The following is a 24,229-nucleotide window of genomic DNA, read 5'->3' as shown; positions in this document are numbered from 1 at the left end:
CGATTTAAAACTATTTCTGATCACTTTTTTTCATTTTAATGCACAAAAAAATGACAAGTCAAGATTTCCCGATGGATCAACTCAACTCTCTATCAAGAAGGACCACGAAGTAAATTTTTCAAAATTGATTTAAAATCCATTTAAAATTCTTGGCGGTCGTTCAAAGGGTCAATTACTCAGAAAACTAATCTTTATCGTAGTGAACAATTATTTAAAAAAATTGCGTAATTTGAGGACCCAATTCCCAGTGAACTCTGAGTAAAACGCACTCAAATCCGACAGTTACCTTATTTAATCATTTCTGAGTAGGTTCAGTATTGACGAAAACCGAATGATTTTTAAATGTGCGTGTTTATTTATATCCTTTTATGCTTTACACCCTTATTTTAAATTACTCTGTTCTCGTCAAATTCAAACTCAGAAATGTAAGATGAATGTAAGAGTTGTTTAAATATTTCTCATAATTCAATATAAAATGAGTGAAATTCATCCCAAGTCTGACTTATGCGCAACACAGAAAAAAAAGATGGTAAAATTACAACTTGGATGGTGACAGATGTTGTGTTAAAAAAATATGTAAATTTACGTCAGGAACTGGTGCAATTTTCATTAGTTTTTGTTTAATTTTACATTTTTACACATTATCATCAACATTCCAAAATAAGGCTTTCTAGGCCCAGTGAACTATTTAACCCAAAAATGACAAACTTTACGTCACAGTGTCCTGATGCAAACAATGACCAAGCTCGAGCTGTCACTGCCCTGGGAAGCATGTTGGCTGACATATCGTGCGGTCAGTCAAAAAAAAAAAAAACAGCTGGAAGTCGCCTGACAAAAATCTTTGACTAGAAAGAGATAGGAAATCTGATGCAAACAAACATCCAGCAGCCATGTAAACATACTTTAAATGTGTTGGTAAATTTTTAACGAGAAAGCCTTAAGTTTTTGTGCACTTACTCAAGTTCGGTTTTGACGAAAACTGAGTGATTTGATGTCCAAAATCCTTAAATTTTCGACAAAGCCGAACCTGCTCAGAAATTATTAAACTGTCAGTTTTGAGTAAATTTCACTCAGAATTCAACGAAAATTGAGTGAAATTCACCCAGATCTGAGTGAAATCTACACAAATCTGACAATTTAGGGGACTCTTTTTGTGAGTAGGTTCGGTTTTGACGAAAATTGATTGATTTTGAATGTGCGTTTACACAAGAATCAGGGATTGTTCGGACCACAAAAACAAGCTTCATTATTTTTATTATATTTTTATTATCTTTTTCAAATTTACATAATAAAAGCGTTTGCTTCGTTTTTCGCATAATGTTGTGCAGCAGCCTTGCCCACAAATGGTGTGGCAGAAAAAAAAGAGTGTTTGAAAAAAAAGTATTGCAAAAATGAGTTTGTTTCAGTAAAAAGCTGCGCGCTTCCTCCACGATTTTTGGGAAGGATTCGTGTTAATCTTAGTGATAGGGGGTGTTTTTGCTTACGGGCTACAGGTAAATATTTATATGCATACGAGTGTGTGTGTGTGTGTGTGTTAACATTAGGGGTTTTCTGTGCTTGTGTGGCTTTTCCATGTTTTTGTGTGAGTGCTTTACATATCTCTTCTGTTCATTGGTAATTAGGTTTTGCAAGTTTTTTTTTGTTGTGTTATCACTAGATTTTTTTTTCATCTGTTTTTTTTTACTTCTCAAAATATATATAACAAAACTTTCTAACTATTACAATACCACGTTTTTTTTTAAATTTTGCGTCTGCGATTTTGCTAATTTTGTTTGTGTTTTAAAAAGGAAAAAAGCAAAGGTTAGGATATCTCACCTACACCGTCATAAAAATTGTGTTATTGTTTATGTGTGTGTTAGAAGAAAATAAAAGTAACTCCGTACTCTGCTCATTCTTCCTTTTTCTCCGTTTTCGCTGCCCAATTCCGTTTTCCGTACGATTCTATGTAAAATTACGTTGTTTTGATGTTTTTCTCTTCAATTTCAGCTCTCAGTAACCTAAAACTCTAGTATTTTCTCTAGCTCAATGAAAAAATAAGTAAAGGTTGGCGAACAAAAGCAAATGTCTCCGAAACAGAGGGAACAAACCACTAGATATTGTGTGAATTATTTTAGTTTCTATGTTTTTTTTTGTTGTTGAATAGTTTGCGTTTGCGCTTAGCTGAAATGTGTGTTCTTGATTTGTGTAATTAATAACTTAGTAACGATTACAATCACAATCTTTTCGTCTCGCTTTCTCTCTCTATCTCTCTCTCTCGCTCTAGGCTGGTGCGTTTTTTCGTGCAAAACTTCCCTAAGAGGCAGCTTCTTCCGTGTTTTTTTTTTCTGTTTGCTATTCGTCGGGGGGTAGTCAGATGGAATCTTCACTGTGGTGCAGCTTCTTCTTTCGTCGTGTGGCTTTGTGCGTGCTCTTAACTCGTTCTACTACTACTACTACCGCTACTAAACTAACCATCCAGTAATGCGAAATATTAACAGTCAAAAGCGAAAATACTAACATGTAAGTTTAAAAAAAGGGAGGGACAGGAAATATAGCAATAATAATAACATTAAAAACAAATAAATAAAAACGGTTTTCACATTAAAGTTTTGGAGGGGGCGGCGGTTATTGAATAAATAATTTTCTCAAATTAACATAGTAACAACATGAGGGACTACCACTGCAGAGAGGTTTGTTCTTTTTCGATTGTTTGTTTGTTTTTTTTTTGGCTCAAAACTACGCTGAAATCTGCTATAAAGAGTTTGTCGTGTTTTCTAATCCATAAAAAGGGTGGCACTCTCTTGCAATTACTAGAGCTCATTTTTGAAACGTCGATAAATTGATTGTACATATGTAAATACACATTTCCAATCAGGCTTTCGCATTACAACCATATCTTCAACATCCAACAGTGGCGCGATCCCGGCTTTTTCACTGAAAAACAAAACAAAAAGATTTTATAGCAATCACGCGCGTCGCCGCCGCCATTAAGGCGGCAGTTTGACAGCTACACTCTAATTTCAAATCACTTAATTTTCGTTAAAATCTGAACCATTACTCAAAATTGAGTTATTTAATTTTGACAAAAACTGAGTGATTTCAAATCAGCATGCAAATTGAAAAAAATACTTACTCAGCCACTCGGAAGGCGAGTGTGAAGTTATGACGTCGTTGTTGCGGTGTTAATTTGGTAAAATCAAAAGCTTCTGGAAGGAAATGATGAATCAGCGCACAAAATGCCATTCCATCTGACCAGCTGGTGGAAAAGTTCTCTATTTTAACGTGCTGTGGAGGAAATTGAGGGAGTGTTAATTTGATATACATTTTAAAAATTTAAAATAATGGAAAATAATTCTCTGTAGGCACCACCACTTGTGCAAATGCGCTGAATTTGTGTATGTGTGTGTTTTATGCGTGTCGTTACAAAGTTGCTATAATACAAGTAGCTACAAAATTTACTTTGCTATAAAACCAAAACCATAAAATTTGAGTTAGTACAATATGGTTAGAATAAAAAAAGAAGCTTATTTACAGTAGTACTGGCAACACTGGATTCTTAATTAACCCTTTTTTCAAGCAAATCCACGTAAGTGGGTTAAAGTTTTATTTGTAAACAAACAGTGTCTCTCACTCTCGCCAGTCAATGTTTACACAAAAAATACGCTGCTTGTGTACAAACTCAAATTGGTCCATTTATATTGTTTTGTCATGATTTTGGTAATTTTTTTTAACGGAAGATACTTGCAAACAAACGATGAACCTCACTTTTCTTCACCCCCAGCAAACGTCAAATTTATTGTTTTCCCGGAATTGACCAGTACAAGAAGCGATTTTTTGATATTTTTTGACTCAGAAAAATAGTGTCAATTCGAACCTCGATTCGAACTAAAACGTCAAAATCAGTTGTAAACTGTCAAGGTTGTTAATCGATAAAATTATCGTCGATAATATTATCGTATAACGATAATGATAATGGTTATCGTTTTTTGAATGAAATGCTTACATTTTCATAAAATACCGTATTATCTCGAAAAAAACTTTTTTTTTATAATTCACAGTATGGGTATCAAACGATTCGAAATTTTCCATGTATTTTAACTGTTTGAGAGTTTTTTTTGAATGAAATGCTAAAATTTTCACAAAATACCGTATTTTCTTGAAAATACTAAAATTTTTAAAATTTGCGATTAAAATTTTTGCATGCATTTTATACTGTTTTAGAGTTTTTCAATGAAAGATTCAAATTTTCACAAAATACAGTATTTTCTCGATAATACTCAAATTTGTATAATTCGCAATATGGGTATCAAACGATTCAAAATTTCGCATGTATTTTAACTGTTTTAGAGTTTTTTAAATAAAATACTTAAATTTTCACAAAATACCGTATTTTTTCGAAAATACTCAAATTTGTATAATTCGCAATATGGGTATCAAACGATTCGAAAATTTTGCATCCATTTTCACTGTTTTAGAGTTTTTCAATTAAATATTCAAATTTTCACAAATTACCATATTTTCTCGAAAATACTCAAATTTTTATAATTCGCGATATGGATATCAAACGATTCAAAATTTCGCATGTATTTTAACTGTTTTAGAGTTTTTTAAATGAAATACATAAATTTTCACAAAATACCGTATTTTCTCGAAAATACTCAAATTTGTATATTTCGCAATATGGGTATCAAACGATTCAAAATTTTGCATGCATTTTCATTGTTTTAGAGTTTTTCAATGAAATATTAAAATTTTCACAAATTACCGTATTTTCTCGAAAATACTCAAATTTTTATAATTCGCAATATGGGTATCAAACGATTCCAAATTTCGCATGTATTTTAACTGTTTTAGAGTTTTTTAAATAAAATACTTAAATTTTCACAAAATACCGTATTTTCTCGAAAATACTAAAATTTTCAAAATTAATAATATATCAAACGATTCAAAATTTCGCATGCATTTTCACTGTTTTAAAGTTTTTTGAATGACATACTCAAATTTTCACAAAATACCGTATTTTCTCGAAAATACTTAAATTTTTATAATTCTCAATATGAGTATCAAACGATTTGAATTTTGCATGATTTTTTAAACTGTTTTAGAGTTTTTTGAATAAAATACTCAAATTTTCACAAAATACCGTATTTGTTTTGAAAGTATTCAAATTTTTATGATTTGCAATATGGGTATCAAACGAAGCGAAATTTTTTATCTGCTTTTTCATTCAAAAAACTCTAAAACAGTTAAAATACATGCATAATTTCGAATCGTTTGATAACCATACTGCGAATCATAAAAAATTGAATATTTTCGTGAAACTACGGTATTTTGTGAAAATTTAAGCATTTCATAAAAAATCTAAAACAGTTAAAATACATGCAAATTTTCGAATCGTTTGATACCAATGTTGCGAATTATAAAAATTTGTGTGTTTTCGAAAAAATCAATATTTTGTGAAAATTTCGAATTGTTTGATACCCATATTGCAGATTATAACAATTTGAGTACGTTAAAAAAATACGGTATTTTTCAATTTTTTTTTGTATTTATATTTTGAAACTTACCATATTATCAAAAAAATATATATATATACTAAGAGGAAGGTCGAAAGCATAATTTGGTTGGTCACATTTTCTGTGATGTTTGACAAACACGGAAGCTTTCTCGCAGAGTAATACCACCTTGATATCATTTGGATACATCAGAAAAATTGTCTTAAAATTACGCCTATATTTGTATTACGTGCAAAAGAACAATTTCGAGCATGCAGTAAGCAAAAGTAAGGTTAGCTGAGCGATTTGGAACGTCTGTGCCAGTCTGTTTGGTGTGACGACGTGTGTGTGTGTGTATGGTTTTGACAGCCAAAAGAAGGGAAATTGTAAATATTTACAGCGAACGACAACGAAATGTGACACACGACAGATTGAGGTTAGGACGCATCCGTTTCTCCATGTTGCTTGTGGGATTTTAACAAAACGTGACGCGCAAGTTTAGTGTAGAAGTAGGAGGCAGAGCGAGAGTGACAAATCGCTGGCAACACCGGGCAATGTGTCGCGCCAGTTGCCAAATTTGTAAAGGTTATGACAGCGAAAAACAAAACCAGAATGAAAAAAAGAACAGATTTGCCATTTTAGAAACTTCACAGTCCAAAAAAATTACGGTGCAGATAAATTTAAACTGTTGTACCCCTCGGTCGTTGTCAGTTTGACACTTCCAGCCAACCGAGGGGCACGACACTTCAAATCTAAACCGCAACTTTTTTCAAACTGCATCAAAACAAAAGAGCGCAGTGTGTGTTTGGCGGCAGAGTTGACACCTATCAAATTTGCGTGTGTGTGTGTACCTCGTATCCATTTGTCTTCCTCTGGCACCACTGCAGTAATTGGTCCTTTGCGGTCGCGGCGCGGCGGTTCAGTGACGGGTCAGTGAAGGTAAACATGGCGCCGCCGCCGCCGGGCGTTGCTGGAGTCGATGGCGTTTTAGGGGAGCTGCTCGACGCGACAGCACGGTTTGTTTACGTTTTTGAGATTTAGAAAATTCGGTTTGTTTTGGTAAACATTTGCAAAGGGTTTTTTTTTGTTGGAAAAAAAAACACAGAAAGATGGGAAGAGAAGAAAGAAGAAAGGGACACAGAGAGAAAGAGAGAGAAGACGATGAGTTTTGTAATAAACTTTTTTGTTTTTCACGAGGACAGGGTCGGATTTCTGGGGGCAGTCTGACAAGCCTTTCCGGAAGATGGCAACACTGTAATGGGTGTGATCTGCCTTGGGAGAACGAATAACGGCAAGGTTTCGAAAAGGGAGGTGGGGAATGGGTTAGGTCGTCCGTCACGGGTTGGAAAGTTGGTTGGTTCCTCTACAGCTACAGTCGGGTCTTCTACACCGCGGATTACGGGATGAGGTTCATGTTACTTTTGTTAGTTACTTGGCTGTACTGCTTGTTTTCTACCGACCACAAAATGCTTCAAACGCTAAGTTTTAATGAACTTTTACGGATTACTTCAACTTGTACTTGTATTAGTTATGGACGATGAATATTACTCGAATGCTCTCTACCTCTAGAGGTTGGACTAAGTCGATGCGAGATCAAGCTACTGATAAATGATGATAAAATGTTTTTTTTTTTTTTAAATAAAGCCCGTTTGATTAGTTGCGTAAGATTCGCAGCGCGATGCTCGCGCTCGATACGTACTTTGGGGGTGATTGCGATGTGACGGAGTTCTGCTTGTCGAGCTGTCGGAACTTGGCCATCGCGGACATGGGTTTCGCGGTGCCGACCGTTTTCGTGGTTACTGGAAAAAAGAGAGAAAGAAACGTCAGTTAGAACCTCAAAATGCAAAAAAAAACAATTTTTCAGGCAACCTCAAAATAAACAATCTTGGCAGTTTGACAGCTAAGCTAAACCCGATTCATAAAGGCTCAAAATTGTTTGAGCGTGTACAAGTGTTTCGTCAACCGTCAACATCAATTGATCTGTGATGATCGAAGTGATCTGTTTTCATTTTTTTTAGACTCCTCCAGCAAACGTCAAATCAGATTGCACTGTCTTGCCGTTTGCTAGGGGTGTCGAAAAGTTTGGCACGGTGGCCACTCAAATCCCATTTTGTGTAGTTCTCTACAATTTGGGATTTTTTTTCGCGATTTTTAAATATATATTTTTTTGATTTGGATGAAACTTTGGCCATCAGCAATTCTTTGAGATTTTGGTCATTCGATTTTTATGTTTTTTTTTTATCCGTCTTTTTGGTGCCTTCGGTATGCCCAAAGAAGCCATTTTGCATCATTGGTTTGTCCATATAACTTTTCATACAAATTTGGCCGCTGTCCATACAAAAATGATATGTGAAAATTAAAAAATCTGTATCTTTTGAAGACATTTTTTTATCGGTTTGGTGGCTTCGGCAAAGTTATAAGTATGGATAAGAACTACACTGAAAAAAAAGAGACATGGTAAAATTTTTTTTGGTGATTTTTAATTTCACTTTTTGTCACTAAAACTTGATTTGCAAAAAAAAAACACTATTTTTATTTTCTGATATGTTCTAGGGGACATCAAATGCCAACTTTTCAGAAATTTCCAGAACGGGCAAAAAATCTTTGACCGAGTTATATGAGTTTTTGAATCAATACTGATTTTTTTTTCAAAAAATCGAAATATTGGTCGCACAAATTTTTCAACTTCATTTTTCGATGTAAAATCGAATTTGCAATCAAAAAGTACTTTAGTGAATTTTTTATGAAGTGCTCCGTTTTCAAGTTATAGCCAGTTTTAGGTAACTGTTTTGAAAATAGTCGCAGTTTTTCATTTTTTAAAATTAGTGCACATGTTTGCACACTTTCGGAAAAAAATATTTTTGAAAAGCCGAAAAAATGCTCTATATTTTGCTTTTATGAACTTTGTTGATACGAAATTTTTCGATCTTTTCGAAAACAATATTTTTATATTTTTTCAAATCAAGACTAACATTTCAAAAGGGCCAAGCATATAATATTGCAATATATTAATATTCTTTCACAAAAAAACAATGAATTTGTTGCGAAAACTATTTACAAAAAAAAGGCAACCGAACATGATTTCTGAATAAATTTAAAAAAACAAGCTTTTGTCATTTTTTGCAAAAAATAGAAAATTAACAACAAATTAATTCAAAATAAAGTAATTGAGGCATGAAGAGGTACAATTTTTACAATAAGAGAAAAATAAAACAATAAAAAAACTCAAAAATACTTCAGATTTTATAATTATTTTAAACATTGCCTAACATTGAGGTTTGAAAAGATTTTTTTTCTGGAAACGTGCAAAAAAAAAATTATATCAGGTACTATGATATTTTATTCTGAAAATCCATGTTGATTTATAGATTTGTCAGTATTTTAAGTTTTCAATTTTATTGAAATAAAATCCAGTTTCATAAGAATTCATGTTTTACTTTTTGATTTTGATTTTTTTGATGCGAAATTTGTTGAAAAGACAAAATCTTTAAACATATTTGTAATGACCTAATTAAAAAAACAGCTGGAATCTTTTTCAACATTTTTACATTTTTTTCTTCATATTTGTAAACAAACGTTTGGATTTTATTTGACAGTAATGTTTTTTCAATCAATTAAAATCAACCTTAATCTTCATTTGTTTTAACCCAAACTCATAAAAAAGATTAAAAGCAAGATTGTCTAATGTTTTTGAATGGCGGGCCAAATTTAAAGCTTACATGAGCTTGCGAGCCACAAAAGATTATTTTTTTAAATTGAAGTTGCGTTATTTCAATCTTTAAATTTAAAAAGTATCCTTTTTTCAGCTGATTTTTGGAAATTTCAGATATTTTTTTTAAACAATTTCGTCATTTAAGTAATAAACAACAGAAAACAACATTTATCAACAGTTTCGATCAAAATGGAAAACCTTTTCAATTGATTAAAAATTCAAATAACAAAACCAGAATTAACGGATTAAAATATTGAAAGGAACCCAAAAGGAACCTTTTGTTTTTGTTAAGTGCTTAAAACGAATTGAATGTAATTAATTGTAAATTGACAAAAATGTTACAAAATTATTCAAATTCCGACTATTTCTAGCAAAACAATGCAAAAGGGTCGTTGTTTACAAACCCACAACGGCCCTTTGATATTATTTTGGCATAGATTTGACATAGATTGAATCACAAATTCCCAACTTTTTCCCCGTCTTTTTTTTTTGCGATTTCCCGACTCGAGTGGCCACCCTGGTTTGGTTATGTTATTGCTTGCAAAATCAAAACAATTTGCGGGATGTCCAAACAGTTGACAGTTGCCTGAATTTTTTAACGTAATTTGTTTTGACAGTTGTGTGAAGGAGGTTTTAGACAATGACAAACAAACAAACAAACTCTCACTTTTTGACAGTTTGACACAATTTTGGTAGTTTGACAGCTAAACTAAACACGATCAATAATGAGTTAAAATTGTTTGAACGTACTGTGTTGCGTCAACATTGACTGATGCATAATGTAATTTGTTTTCATTCGTTCGACTACCTCAGAAAACGTCAAGTCATACCAAATATTTGCCGGATCTTTTCCGGAAGAGCCGGAAGAAGATCCCGCAGCAAGTTTGTTTTGATTTGGCGTTTGCTAAGTGAGTCAAAATGTTGTTGCTTGCAAAATAAACATAATTGTGGGGTGTTCAGATCGTTGACTGAAGTTTTTGACCTCGATTGTTTTGACAGTTGTTTGAAGTATTCAACGTCGTTTGTTTATCAATTGGAGAGGTTAATGATTGTTGTAGTATTGCGAATTCTTTTGAACTTTTCTAATCTATTCTTTCTCTAACTCTTCTAGGAAGCTGATTTTGACGGATGCCATAAAAGGTAAGCTGCTTGACCGCCATCTTCCTTGAATCACCTAGAAGCTTGCCGATGTTTGTAGTCTTAGTTTGCCCAACTTACCGGTCGTCCGGGTGGTAACCACTCCGCCATCCTGGGACTGCTGCTGCTGCACTTTCGAGGTGGTGGTCACTTCTGAAACAGATGGAAAAAAGAGAAAACACACACACATTAGCGCTTTCCGAGTTGCAACAAACACGAAGCAGGTTGTCTAAAGATCCACTCGGGTACTAAAGGGATTTGGTCAGTAACTATATATTTGGACAAAGCTAACGCTTTGCAGATTAGTACAACTACTAGCCGACGGGAGACGTTTCTACAACACGAGACGAATGGCTAAGCTCGCACAGCTGTGGACACGATAAAAACAACAACAAAACACACAATGAATGATTCGGGACAACAATCTGTGGAAGTTGGTCGCGCAGCGATGATGACAGTTAGGACAGAAAAACAACACATCAGGGAGGCTGCGCGCAGCGCAGCGCAGTTTGCGCGTACAACGGTGGAGCTTTGCATGCAACTTTTGCGCTTTGCATGCAAGTTTTTGATCAGCGAAGCGGGTTTCGACGGCGTTACACATTGAGCACGCAACACGCTAGGGAACACTCACACACAAATCCAGAGATATAAAAGAGACTCACTGAGCTCGCGTTGCGGTTTCAGTACATTTCTTTCGACTGAGATCGCGAATCTTCCGTGGTTGAGGTTGCTGTTAGAGGTTGCGCACATCAAGAGACTTCGGCCAGGTTCGGGCGCGCTTCGAGGTAGCTTCGCGGTGTTCTCGCTTCCGGAATTCGGTTCGTTTAGTAAAACACGCACACAACGGTTCATGTCCCGGGTCGCCATCAACACGAGGTGTTACACGAGTAAGCCTTCAACATTCAGATGGAAACCAAAGCCTTCCACAGAGATAGATATAGTAAACAGCATGCGAGTTTTTTTGTTTGTTTTGGTTTTTGAAGTGTTGGCGCGCGTCTTCTTCGGAAGTTCCTTCCAGCAGGCCGATCCCAATTGGTTTATCCACAGCCTAGGGGGTTCGCTAATATCTACAAACTAACGTTACGACTAGCACGTTCACAGTCATTCGTTGAAGGTTCAACTCTTGCAGAGTACGGGGGTAGCCTTCCAAACATCGTTCGTTACCGGACATCTAATGGAATGTATTTTCCCAGTGTGGGCGCTCGACGACCTTGAGTCGTGCAGATACGACTACACGGCGAACGACTGGTTCATCAGCTGTTCAAATGCGTCCTCGACGTTGTCTTCGTCCAGAAGACTGAGGTTGTTCATGGGGATATGGGGCATGGTTCGGCTCCGGGACAGGCCACCTCCGAGCGGAGGTTGGTAGTACTGCTGCTGCTGGGTCTGCTGAACCGGTTGCTGAACGCGCTGCTGGTACATCGGCTGTTGCTGCCGGTAGTCCTGCTGTTGCGAGTTCATGATGTTGAACTGCGCCGGGTTGTAGCTGTTGCCCATGGCGTACGACACGGGTCGGACAGCGTTCTGGGTCATACCCGACTTGTCGCGCAGAATGTTGTGCGTCGAGGCGGTCTTGGCCAGCGCGTTGAACGTGGGCTTCTGACCGGCGAAGTACGCCTCCATCGTGCGCTGTTTGTCGTTGACAGCCTGGTATTGAGGTTCGTAGCCGCCGTTGTACGGCGCTGGAAGCGCCAGCGTATGGCTTGACTTGGCGCGAGCCAAGCTGATAGGAGCAGCCGCAGGCTGCTGGTTCAGTCGTACCCAGGAGTCGGTGCGTGCCAGCGGAGCTGGCCGTGGAGGCTCGTAAGCCGGGAACCGCTGCACGTTGTTGTAGATGGCGAACTGCGGAGGTTGCGGCTTCGCCGCTTGCGGCGTATTCGGCACGATCTCCACCCGCGGAACGTTGAACTGAGGTTGGTACACCTCGCCGTAGTCCTGCGAGAAGCGCTTCTGGTTCGGCATCATCCGCTTCGGCGGCGTCGGACTCTTCTGCTTGATCAGCTTGAGCGAGCTGTGCAGGTTCTGCGCGATCGCAGATCCGCGCTCCGCGGAACCACCGCCACCACCAAGGTGGGACGGCTTGTTGCTGGAGTAGCTGGCCTGCTGGCTAACCGGTGCCTTCATGACGCGCGTCACGACGCGCATCTCCTGCGAGTCGATCGACTCCAGGTCGTCGTCTTCGACGTTGCTCGGCGAGTCCGAACTCATGGCGTCCGCGACCGTCAAGTAGTTGATCTGCTGGGGAGGAGGAGGAGCAGGAGCGCTGTACTGTTGCGGGCTGTACACCGAGTTGGTGCTGGTCAGCACGAGCGGTTGGTTGTCCGGATTGGTCAGCGAGTCGCTGCGGTTCAGCGTGAACGTCGATACCGACTCGGGCTGGGTGTAGTCCGTGAAGGTGTACGTGATGTCCGGCCGGGACTGGGCCTTGAAGTCGCCGACGTCTGGGAGCGAAGGTCGCTTCGCTTGGATGCGCTCGGGCAGCTGGAAGCTAAGCGGCTTCTCCGCGTACTTGAGCGATCCCTGGTAGGTCAGCGGTTGCTGAGTCGGTAGCGATCCTTTGTTCATGCCGAACTGATTGGCGGTGAACTTGGTGGAGGCGATGCTCGCGACCCGGTTACCACCGCTCGTGTCGGCCGGTTTCTTTCCGATCCAGGGAGCTGCCGGAGCCGGTTGGTCCAGCGGTTCCGCTGGCATGGCTTGGTAGTTCAGCACGTGGTGCGTTGGAGTTCGCTCGATTTTCGGTAGTGGGACGTACGGGGTTTCGTGGTAGCCGGCAGCTGCCAGGGACTTGACGAGACCCAGCTGAACCGGGATCGGTTCCGGCTTGACGTCCGGGGTTTCCTTGAAGCCGGCTTCGACGATCTGCTTGACGATGCCGCACGATACGTGGGCCGGGATTGGTTTCACAATCTCCGGTTCCGGATGGACCGGCTTGAAGTCCAGGTTGACCGGGGGTAGTTTCTTCGGGATTGGTTTAAATGCAGAAGTTGGGGCATGGGTGAACTGGGTAGGGTTGGATTGGGAGGCGGTTGGAGTTTTGGGCTTGGGGACAACAACCGGTGGCGGAGCGGGTTTGGATTTGTCCGGGATCTGAGGAGGTTGCTGGACGGAAGCGACATTCTTCGGTGGAAGCTTGGGTTGGGTCGGTTTCTGAACCGGTTTCGGCGGTTTGGCGAACTCCCGTCTCACAGATTCATCAAACGAAGCGCTCTCTGCCTTCTTCCAAAAGTTCATCGCTGAACACTTGGGAGCGCTCTTGGACGGAGCCACCATCCTGTTGGACTGCTCGGCCTTCTCGAAGTTGTGCTTCAGATGGTCAAACTTGTTGGACCAGTTGTTCCCACCCACGTGCTCCTTCACCGGATTCGACGACCACATCGCCTTCGGCGTCTGATTCTGCTTCTGCAAGAAGGCCATGAACTTCTTGTCATTTTCCGTCTTCGGCTTAAAGTCCGGCACCTCGACAACCGGCTTCACGATCGAAGCAACCGGCGTCTTCGCTTTGACCTCACGCGGTCGCTCCTTGCTCTGCTTCTGCTCGCCCTCCGAATCATCCTCGCTGTCAACTCCGTTGTCCAGCGGCTTCTTCGGAATATCGATCGTGTTGGCACGCTTCATCCGGAGCTTCTTGCTCGTGTACTTGTTCAGCGGTTTGCTGACCTCACCGTTGACGTGCGCTTCCTGCGCGTCTGGAGTTCGGCTTCTCGCGTTCGCCAGCCGGCGATTCGCCGGAGGTTCCTGCTTCACCACCTCTCGACTCACCATCTTATGAACCGTGTTGACAACCGCCTTCGGTGCATTCTTCTGCAGAACCACCTGCTCGGCCGTCTTGTGCGGTTCCTCCTCCTCCGAGGTCGACCCATCGTTGAAGGAGTACTTCTTGACCAGGGCGCGCTGCGCCGCCGTTTGCACCGGCTTCTTGAACGGATCGTTCGGCTTCACGTCGATCGGCTTGTGCTGCGAAGCAGCGGCAGGTTCGTGCCCGTTCGTTGGTGCATCGAAGCTTTGCGACTGACGGAACAGCTTCTGCTTCGCTTTGCGATCGGCTGGTTTGGCGTTAGCTTCCTGGCCGTTTGGTATAAACTGACTTGGACGCTTCATGGCGAACGTCGAAGCGGTGGGAGCTGGAGCTGGAGCGCTGGAGAGGACTGTTCCCAGCGATTGCTGCTTCTGAAGCGAGTACGGGAGTTGGGATTTTTCCGGAGTTTTGGACTTTTCCGGGGTCGCCGAAGGCGAGTGCGAAGACATGGTCTCCATGCGTCCGATTTCCTCGATGAAGCGTCTCGCGTCAGCGAGTTCCTCGCGGCTAACGCCAACCGTGTGGCGATTATTTCGGTTCCGTCTTTTCGCGAAGCGAGCGCTTCCCCTACGAGCCTGGCTATAATCAACCTTGTCCTCTACTCCGTCGACAATCTCTTCGACGGGAGAGACCTGCTCGGGCAGCCGCTCCGGCTGCATCAGCCCCAGCTGAAGCCGACACGCGAGCGTTAGCAGCGCGTTCCGCTTCCCGCTGTCCAAGTTCATGTCCTTTCCATCTCGCAGCGACAGCTGCAACCGCAGCAGTGCCGCTGTAACATCATGCAAAATACCATCGACCCCGTCCTGCTGCCCTCTCGCTACACTACTACCACCTGGCCCGGCAGCGTTAGCCGCTGCCGCAGCCCCAACACCAATACCACGGTACAGTTCCATGTTGTCATGCAAACCGGCCGCCAGAAGCCGCAGGTCTTCGCCGGACTCGGTGCCGGAATCCTCGACCGGGGCCACTGGCTTCTTCTTGTGTAACAAAATGCCCTGCAGCAGTGGCAGCAGCAGCGACTCACCCTGAATGCTGGCGTTAGCGTTAGCGTCGTTCTGCGGTTGCTGTTGTTGTTGTCGCTCGCGCTGCAAGTCGGCCGTTACGCTGGCTACGATGTCGGCACACGCTGGAAGAGAATCGGATGGATTGGTCGGGGGGTCTAGTGGAGTCGGGATCGGGTTGGAAGGCCTGTCGTCGCGGCGATCAGCGTTACCTTGCTTCCTCTTCCTACTTGCTCGCGCTTGTGGGCGTGGCTTACGGTTTCTATGGGAGCGTGTCAGTTTGTTGTTGTTTTGGTGAGGTATGGTCAGGCGTTTGTGGTGACGCAGCTTGGTCTGTCTCATTTGGGCGTTTTATGGGGTTCTGAGATAGAGTTGTTCTGTGGTGGTTGATTGGTTGGGTATTAAACCAAAGAGCAAGATAAAAGTAACGTGAAACGCAGGCCTTTCGAACGGAAATCTTTGGAGTGCGTTTAGTGAGTTTCAGAGAGAGAAAGATAGGGGGTCGCGTTGAGGGTTTTGTTATTGGGCGGTACCTTCTTTCTCGGCCATAATCTGTCGGAGACGGGCGCGGATTCGGCGGCGTTCTTCGTAGTTGGTCGATGAGTCCAGCTGAAATGGTGACCAGCGTTAGCAGTGCTAAACGTACTCCATTTGACAGATGCTAACGCTACCTCATGGCTTGCTTGAATCAAGGCGGATCAACCATCAGGTAACGCATCTGTCAAACAAAATTGCGTCCAAATTTGGACAAGCCAAACTTACCAACTGCTTCAGCGAGGCTTCGTCCCAAATCTGCTCAAGGTTCTCGATGCTTGGCTTCGGAGCGTTGCTGCTGCTGGATGCGGTCGACTTGACGGTACGGGTGGTTGTTACTTTGGAGACCTGTCGGAGCAAACAGAGAACCAAATTTAGTCAGGCCGGTCTCGACTTTTTTAATTCGGAATGAAATTCTTCAAATTGCCGCCGATGCAGCGGATGTGTGTGTGCTAACGCTCAACGCCGGAATGTGCAGTGCGGGTCCTATTTATAAGACGGACGCGCGCAGAACAAAAGCGAAACCATCTCCCCCAAGACGACGACGAACACGACGAAAAGGTGGGAATCTATTTTCGAAAAATCAGAATCGGGGCCCGCGCTGAGTAATTGCCGCGCGCTTTCGCAAGAAACCGTCGCACCACCGCTTTTCCGACGTTTCGGTCACATAACGTATCGTTCGGAGAAGACAGCAAGAGTACAAAGATCGTCAGCTGATCGACTAGAACGTTTAGAGCTCTCCGAGTTCGGTGCGTTCAAGGTCGTTAAAGAAAAGGTAATATTTACACGCGGTTGTTTTTCGTCAACACCGCGTGTGTGCGTCCCCTAATGGGATTGCTGACTTTTCCGGCAGCAGCAGGCGATGATTGATCGTTCCCGAAGGTTGCGTGCTTTAAACTCAACTTTGCGTACGGTTTGTTTGAGCGTGTTTTTTGACAGCTGTCGTTTTGGCCCATGCAGCAAACGCTGCTTAAACTCAACTTTGTTTACATTTTCAATAAACGTGCACTGCGTAATTTTGACCGCTTCGAGACAAAAGGTTCCGCTTCCGGCTCGTCTTTCTTCGTGGAAGAAGGAGCGGGAAAACACCATTTAAAATGTTTTTCGCTCGCAAAATTACTCATCCGACGTAATTAACCATTATAACTGCGCGATATTCCGTGCGGTACAAAGAAGGTCTATTTTAAAGCGGCGGACGCCGCCGCGCAAATACAAGATAAAAGGCCATAATATTTACAATCCTCGGCAGACATCGTGGAATATCGTTTTTTTTTAAACGTCACAAAAAAATTGTCGTCCGAAATTCCCCTTAAGGAAACGGGGTTTGACCTTATTTTGGGTCGGGGCCAATTTCTCGGACAGGGATTTTCCCGGCGATCGGTGAAAAAAGTGGTAATAAGTTATTTGGCGCAATTATTCATCTCTCGGCGAAAGGGAAAACAGTCCATTTAAGGAGATGTGTATACGCTAAAGGAAAGTAGCATCATCATCATCGTCGTCATTATTGTGTGAAATGTGGAAGGCGCAGTAGAACAAGTCGCGTGCCTAGAACGTCATTTGTTGTCGTCGAACCGGTTTCGTTTGATTAATTGGCACCATTTTTTGTGGGTTAGGTACTAAAAAATTTTACCCCAAAAATGCTTCAAAGCAATCTAGGAACATGTAAAGCAAGATGGCGTCCAATATGGCGGTGGCTGATTTTTGAAAATATTCATTATCATTAAATAACTATATGCATTTTGTTATAATTTTTGGTTATCAAATTTGATAACTAAGTTTGAAATTTGTTATTTTGCTGATGTCGTAATACAGTCCAAGCTCGATTATATTGAATGTTGACCTTAAATATTACTAAATGCATTTCTCAATATTTCATAACCGCCTTTTTTGTCCGCCATCTCAGATTTAAAAATTCTAATTAAATTTAGAGTGATTTAGGGGTCATAATAAAGCTCGATAATCAAAATTTAAAAAATAATAATAAAAATAACAAAATATTTTTTAAAGTTACTAAAATTTTTAGGAAATAAAATTGTTGAGAGAATACTCAAATTTTAAAAATCGACATCAGAGGAACCCGGTTCTTTAGGTAAAAATAAGTTACTCGTCAGGGTTAACTCGGATCGTTTGAGGTCTTCTTGTTTGTCACAAAATTTGATATAAGATTTCAAACAAACAGTGAACGTCACCTTTTGAAGGTATTTTGTGATTTTTGCTTTTCCCCATACATTTTTGCGAATTTTCTTCATACAAACTTCAACGCTTAACCGATCTGGTTCAAAATTGTCACAGTTACTTATTTTAACCTAAGATCTTAAGATTTTCCATAATTTTCAACGTTTCTTGTCACCTTAATCTAATCTAATCTGACACAGATCGATGCCTCTGTGCTCTCTTATGCTAACTAGATAGGAAAACCAGCAAGCTAAGAACAAGAGAGCACAGAGGCATCGAGATGCAGCCAGTCCGATAAAAGCATGCTGGAAAGTCTTGTGATTGGATTATACTCCCCAAGCACTTTTCTTGTCATTATTAATAATTGTAGTACATCCGAGAACACCCGAAAATGCATTACAAAAATTAAAGCTGCCAGTATATTTCTGTATATTTCTTGGAATTTGAGTGCAAAATATTAAAATTTACATAAAATATCATATTTTCTAAATAAAAATAGGTATACTCTGAAAAATATTTGAAACGGCCTTAACCCTCTACAACCCAACTCCGCCTTTAGACGGGCTTTTATCTAAAAATTCGCCAAACATCATTTTTTTAACCAATTTTTGATCTTTGAAAAGCATTGTAAGAAGAACTTTTGAAATTTAAGAAAAATTTTCGGTTGGAAGTGTGACTTGTTTTATGAGACTTTGCCAATGTTTCAAAAAAAAAATAAAATCGGGGGCAACTTTGGCTGTGTTTCTTACTAACATTTCCTCTATATTGTGTAAAATAATTATGCAGTAATTTTTGTAGTGCCTTTTTGCCTCTTAGGATTTTTTTTCACAATTTAAATGATAATGGTATCGTTCTATAGTAGAAAATGTTAAAAACAAGCAAAACATTGAAAAAGTGACTGTGAAAAGATGAAAAAATTAGAGAGGCAAAAGGTAATGATAGGAGCAAGTAATATCAGAATCAAACATACACTAAGTAAGATAAATGCAAATGAAATTATTAGACATGAAACAAGAAAAATATAAACAAGAGAATTAAAGTTTTTCGTAAAACAAATGTTGCTCAAAATGACCTTCAGGCGGGAAAATTGAAAAAATCAAAAAAATTGGGCAGTAGAGGGTTAACAAACAACGCCAAATTTGGATTGCCTTTTGTCAGAAATAAAGTTTTTTTATGAGTAAAACACTGAAGTTTTTACAAAGAAAAGTATGTTTTGAAATTGCTTAAATTTTATTTTTTTGCAATACATAATTTTATATTTTTTCAAAATGTTAAAAAAATATGAAATACCGTTTTTAAACTTCCTATTTTTTAAAAGAATTACTCAAATTTTAAATTATTAAACATATTTCGGACATTTCTCATAGATTTCAACAATATTCTTTTTCAAATGCTCAAAATTTTTACACAACAGCGTACTATCAAAAAAGAAAAAAAAAACTGAAATTTCAAGTTTTTTTTTGCGAAATCGGTATTGGAAAATTGCAACTTTCTCTTATTGTAGCAATTTTTTTGAGAAAATATTAAATTTTTAACAAAGCCAAGAATTTTTGAAAATACTAGTACTAAAATTTTTGATTTTTGCAATATGATTTTGTTATATGGGTACAAAATGAACAAGAATTTCAATAATCAAGAATGTGGTCACATTATTTTTCGCAAACTCAAACTTGAAATTTGAGTGCTTTAAAAATTCAAAGTTTTCAAAATAATAATTTTAATAAATTTGATTCCCATATTGCAAAAAACAACAATTGGGTTATGTTTTTCAAAAATACGTATCTTTTTGAATATGTACATTATTTCTAATCTAATAAAAATATAGGAATTTTTTGATAAAATAGTATGTTTTGATTATGATTACAGTTTAAAAACAATTGAAACACCCATGTAAAGCTCAAGCAATATTGCATTTATTTTTTTAAACGGTCCAATGAGATTTCCCATGTTCATGTTTATCTTTTTAAATTAATCCGTTTTTTTTTTGAATACGGGAAAAAACTTATTTTTGCCTTAAAAAATACATGTTTTTTTATTTCAATGAATATGCTGACATCATCCCTATTCAAAAACACTATTATTTTTGTTAAGTTCGGATGAATTTTCATAGAATTATAGGCAATGTCTCCCATATAGCCCAAATCCCATAAGTTCTGAGGTTTAGTTAGGCATGACTGTAAATCAAACGAAAAAATAGTTATTCTACCCGTTTTTTTCCTAACCTAATAACGTCATGATTCGAATTCCCGGACGCTTCGAAACCCGGACACCTCATCTTGTTTTATCAATTATTTGGATATAGGTTCGCATTATGAATGTTAAAGCTGTGTTATTTGATGAATTTTAACATCAACTTTCATCTAAAGTTTGTTTGAACGCTGTAGTTAATGTCAAAACAATTAAATAAAATAAAATTATAAGATTACCAAAAATGCGAAACATTTCACGTGAAATATTTCATAGGCGTCCGAAGCACCGGGAAGGCAAAGCAGAAATTTATGGTTTTGATTTCCTTGAATTCTAGCAAATTTTTATATAAAATATCGATTGTTTTGATGTTAACAGCTTATTTGAGACCTAAAGAATGCCATTCACTAACATTTCAGTCCAAATTTATGCGATTCATTAGCAAAAACGAGTGTCCGGATTTCAAATCAGCTTTTTTCAGTGTCCGGGATTCTAAGCACAACAAGTCATTTTAATTTTAAAATTCTGATGAAAAAATTGTTAGAAAAGACATATTTTGCACGCATTCTCTTAAAACTGGCTGTTTATACTACATTCTGATGATATTTCTACAATTTCAACTTGTTGCATGATTTTTTGCCAGCTATAACAAAAATGATATGCTACTAAGTGTCCAGATTTCAAATCATGACGTTATTACATAACAAAAAAATGGTTCATCACTTAACTTTCCTTCAATTAAAAGTCCAGACTTGTTTACGTTCCACCTGAACGCACTCTACCTCCCTCTCCCTCTCTTGATCGACGATTTTCCGGGCACCACACCTCTTTCCCTTTTGCAGTCAAATGCACTCGCACTGAGAGCATCATCGGGATGCAATTTTGCATATTCAAGCACCGTGTTGCACAGTTTGATGTTTGCTTTTTACCCTACCCGTTATTTTAGGCGTAATGCACTCACAGGTGCACAGGCAGAGTTGTTAGTTTTTTATTTAGCTTTTCCTCCGCTTGAATGCGTTTCCAATGGGCTTGCGCAATTTTTATTTGTATAGTTTAGGATTTACACCAAGCTAATGATTTTTCTTCTCTCGAGAGACGAATTTCAAAGAGACATTCGTCAAGGTAATCGAACGTGAAGCAAACTTTCTCTTCTGACTAAAAATAGCAAAAACGTACAAAAAACAATCCCTTGATCTAAGCTTAAATTAAAGCCCTCCCTTTAATTTTGCCACGTGCTCAAAAAAGGCGGCCAGCGCCACCGACGCACCGAGAACAATGTTTAGGGTCGAGTTGTGATTTAAATTGACACACACGTTAAATTTATCCCCGTCAATTAAGATACCTACTATTCTTTTTCGTCCTCTTCTTCGAAATTCTTCCCACCGACAGAGAATTTCGATTTCATAATCCGAATTTTGTCTTGCGGGTGAATGTGACTTTTGCCGAGCTGACTCGGGTGTTTCGGTTGCGAGCTGGGTCAGCTGTCCGCGTTTTGTCACTCACTCTGTTCTCGGCATGTTGGTTTGGGATAGACACAATGTCAGTTTGTGTCTGTCTTTAAAAAACGGACGCGTGGACGACGTGGATTGGGAATTGTTTGCCGTTAAAAATAGCGCTGTCCAGCGCGAAATTTGATGGATTTTGCGAATCTGGATGTTTAAAATTGTTTTTTCAAAGTGAAATGAATTTGGGATCGAGAAAAAAACGTCAAACTTTAGGAAAAGCATATTTCCATGAATTCTTCGAAGTTATGCAAATATCTATAGGTAATCATGCGTATAAAGCATTTTGATATACATACTTTCTGTTTAGGCCGTTGCAAATATTTTCAAAGTTTATGGCGCAGTTTAATGTTTCTTAAATACTGGAGCAACATTCAAAAAGGGCGCATACACATTTTTTCATTTTACAACGTGAAATATTTATTCCGAGACAACAGGTTAACTGATTAGCAAAATCTGTACTGTTGAAAGGGAGCTATTCGATCCGCTGTGCTCTCTTGTTCTAAGCTTGCTGTGATTCCTATCTAGATAGCATATGAGTGCAACAGCAACAATTTATTTAGAGATGCTGTCGAAAATTTTTTGCATGTAAATTTGCCCGCTAAATGTGAATCTACCCTCAGAATTTAGCTAAAGTGTCAAAAAACAATTTTTGGTTATATTTTGGGTTTCCATGCAAAATTATCATAAAAACCCATAATATGCCCAAAATCGATTTTTTGACACTTAAACTCAATAGAGAATTTGCAGCAAAGCTAAAAGACGCGTGTCGCCACCTATGAACAAATAGCGTAAACCTATGATTTTTAGAAAAAATGTGTTTTTTCCTTAATAATCAACATTTTTATAAAACTTATGCCGGATTCGGATGAGAAAAATTATTTCCAACAATTTGGTGTATAACTTTCCAATATTTGTTTGATTTTTCTATGAGAAAACTGTAGATTTAGAAAAAGATAGTAATTTGGACTATTTGGCAAGAAAGTCTGTCAAAAATCAATACAAATTGTTGAATATACGTTAACACATCTGTTATCAACTATATAACTGTTCATTTCATTGATATATACGGGGAAACTCATTTTTTCGTGTTCCAAAACATGTTTTTTAAAGAAAAAGGTTACAAATTTTTGCGCGCCCAAAAGTTGATGTTCATTATTTTAAAGCAAAAATTTTTTCTCGTCTTTTGCAACCAGTTTCATGAAGATTGATGCAGGGAATCATGAGAAATTAGCGATTTTGTTCTTTAATCGACAGAAAGGCATACGACTTTAGGCAAGTAACCTCATTTTGGCGCCACCTACATTTGAAACGCAGTCGCGCTGCAAAACCTCAATTCTGAGGGCAGATTCGCGATCAAAAGCTCAAAAATTCCGACAGATGGCGCAAAGCATCGAAGAATGACGATTCAGATTTTCGCTGTTCGGTTACATAGGAATGCAAACTTAAAATTGAATTTACAGCTCATAGAACAACTTTTGAGAAAAAATTCAAGTAGTACGATTGTTAACTCTTTGCCCTCTATAAATTAACGCAATAAAAAAAAATTTGAAAAAAAAATAATTTTGAAAAAATAATATTGTTTAAAATGATAGAGCATCAAAAGTTAACAAAGTATCAGCTCGAATTTTCGCTCAAAAGTTGTTTTGAACGCTGGAATTTAACAAAACAGAATTCGCATACATAACCTCAAAGGGCGGAAATTTCAATCGACATTCTTCGTTCTGTTCTGCTACTCAACACTAGGTGTCGCATGTCGTTTGGCTCTTGAACGGCAATAGAGAATTTGCAGCAAAGCTGAAAGACGCGTGTCGCCACCTATGAACAAATAGCGTAAACCTATGATTTTTTGAAAAAATGTGTTTTTTCCTTCCTAATCAACATTATTATAAAACTTATGCCGGATTCGGATGAGAAAAATTATTTCCAACAGTTTGGTGTATAACTTTCCAATATTTGTTTGATTTTTCCATGAGAAAACTGTAAATTTAGAAAAAGATAGTAATTTGGACTATTTGGCAAGAAAGTCTGTCAAAAATCAATACAAATTGTTGAATATACGTTAACACATCTGTTATCAACTATATAACTGTTTATTTCATTGATATATACGGGGAAACTTATTTTTTCGTGTTCCAAAACATGTTTTTTAAAGAAAAAGGTCACAAATTTTTGCGCGCCCAAAAGTTGATGTTCATTATTTTAAAGCAAAAAATTTTTCTCGTCTTTTGCAACCAGTTTCATGAAGATTGATGCAGGGAATCATGAGAAATAAGCGATTTTGTTCTTTAATCGACAGAAAGGCATACGACTTTAGGCAAGTAACCTCATTTTGACGTCACCTACATTTGAAACGCAGTCGCGCTGCAAAACCTCAATTAAGATTTAGCGGGCAAAATTACAGGGAAAAACCAAGGATCTGACACGCTTGTAGTTTCCTGAAGTCACCTTCAGAGGCGCTGTCAATTGTTAACATGTGGTTTTTGAAAAGGTTGTATAAAGTTCATGCATAATTATTTTTCCAAAATATTTTTTTATGTGAGTTTTCACAATCTTTTGCTTTTATTTTTTAGATGATTAAAAGTATTACGTAAATTTTTTCACATTTAACATTTATTAGAATGTTAGATCACAATATTACAAAGTTCCACTTGACCATACAATCAATAGATACAACACAATACAATAAACCAAAAATTATAAATAGA

At 38.7% G+C, this 24,229-nt stretch overlaps 2 protein-coding genes across 3 annotated transcripts in view; both read right to left on the bottom strand.

The window, feature by feature from the left end:
* Window positions 1-1,775: 1,775 nt before the first annotated feature.
* Window positions 1,776-11,509, bottom strand: LOC119768890 (smoothelin-like protein 1). The gene is made up of 6 exons (XM_038260662.1): window positions 10,986-11,509; window positions 10,405-10,476; window positions 7,174-7,273; window positions 6,326-6,470; window positions 3,113-3,264; window positions 1,776-2,913 (listed from the first exon to the last, which is right to left on the bottom strand). Exons 1-6 carry the CDS (start codon window positions 11,188-11,190, stop codon window positions 2,790-2,792), a joined length of 798 nt encoding a protein of 265 aa, XP_038116590.1. The 5' UTR covers window positions 11,191-11,509; the 3' UTR covers window positions 1,776-2,789.
* Window positions 11,306-24,229, bottom strand: part of LOC6050116 — a 137,325-nt gene continuing 124,401 nt past the window's right edge. For both annotated transcript variants that reach the window (XM_038260620.1, XM_038260626.1), the window contains 3 exons: window positions 15,886-16,005; window positions 15,657-15,732; window positions 11,306-15,248 (listed from right to left, as the gene is read on the bottom strand). In XM_038260620.1, coding sequence (XP_038116548.1) covers window positions 11,554-15,248; window positions 15,657-15,732; window positions 15,886-16,005 — 3,891 coding nt within the window. In that variant the 3' untranslated portion in view covers window positions 11,306-11,553. The remainder of the gene's footprint in view (window positions 15,249-15,656; window positions 15,733-15,885; window positions 16,006-24,229) is intronic.

This window comes from Culex quinquefasciatus, chromosome 1, assembly GCF_015732765.1.
Source record: "Culex quinquefasciatus strain JHB chromosome 1, VPISU_Cqui_1.0_pri_paternal, whole genome shotgun sequence".
Classification (NCBI taxonomy): domain Eukaryota; kingdom Metazoa; phylum Arthropoda; class Insecta; order Diptera; family Culicidae; genus Culex; species Culex quinquefasciatus.
Note: the sequence above shows the minus strand (reverse complement) of the source record. Positions and strands in the feature narration are given on the sequence as shown.

Bases quoted from the DNA above. Each gene is read 5' to 3' on its own strand.
- LOC119768890 (XM_038260662.1), bottom strand. From the start codon at position 11,190: ATGGCGACCCGGGACATGAACCGTTGTGTGCGTGTTTTACTAAACGAA. The intron at 6,471-7,173 runs GTACGTATCGAG...CGCGTCGAGCAG, and splicing joins ACATCGCAATCACCCCCAAA to CTCCCCTAAAACGCCATCGA. The intron at 3,265-6,325 runs GTACACACACAC...TTTCCTCCACAG, and splicing joins GGAAGACAAATGGATACGAG to CACGTTAAAATAGAGAACTT.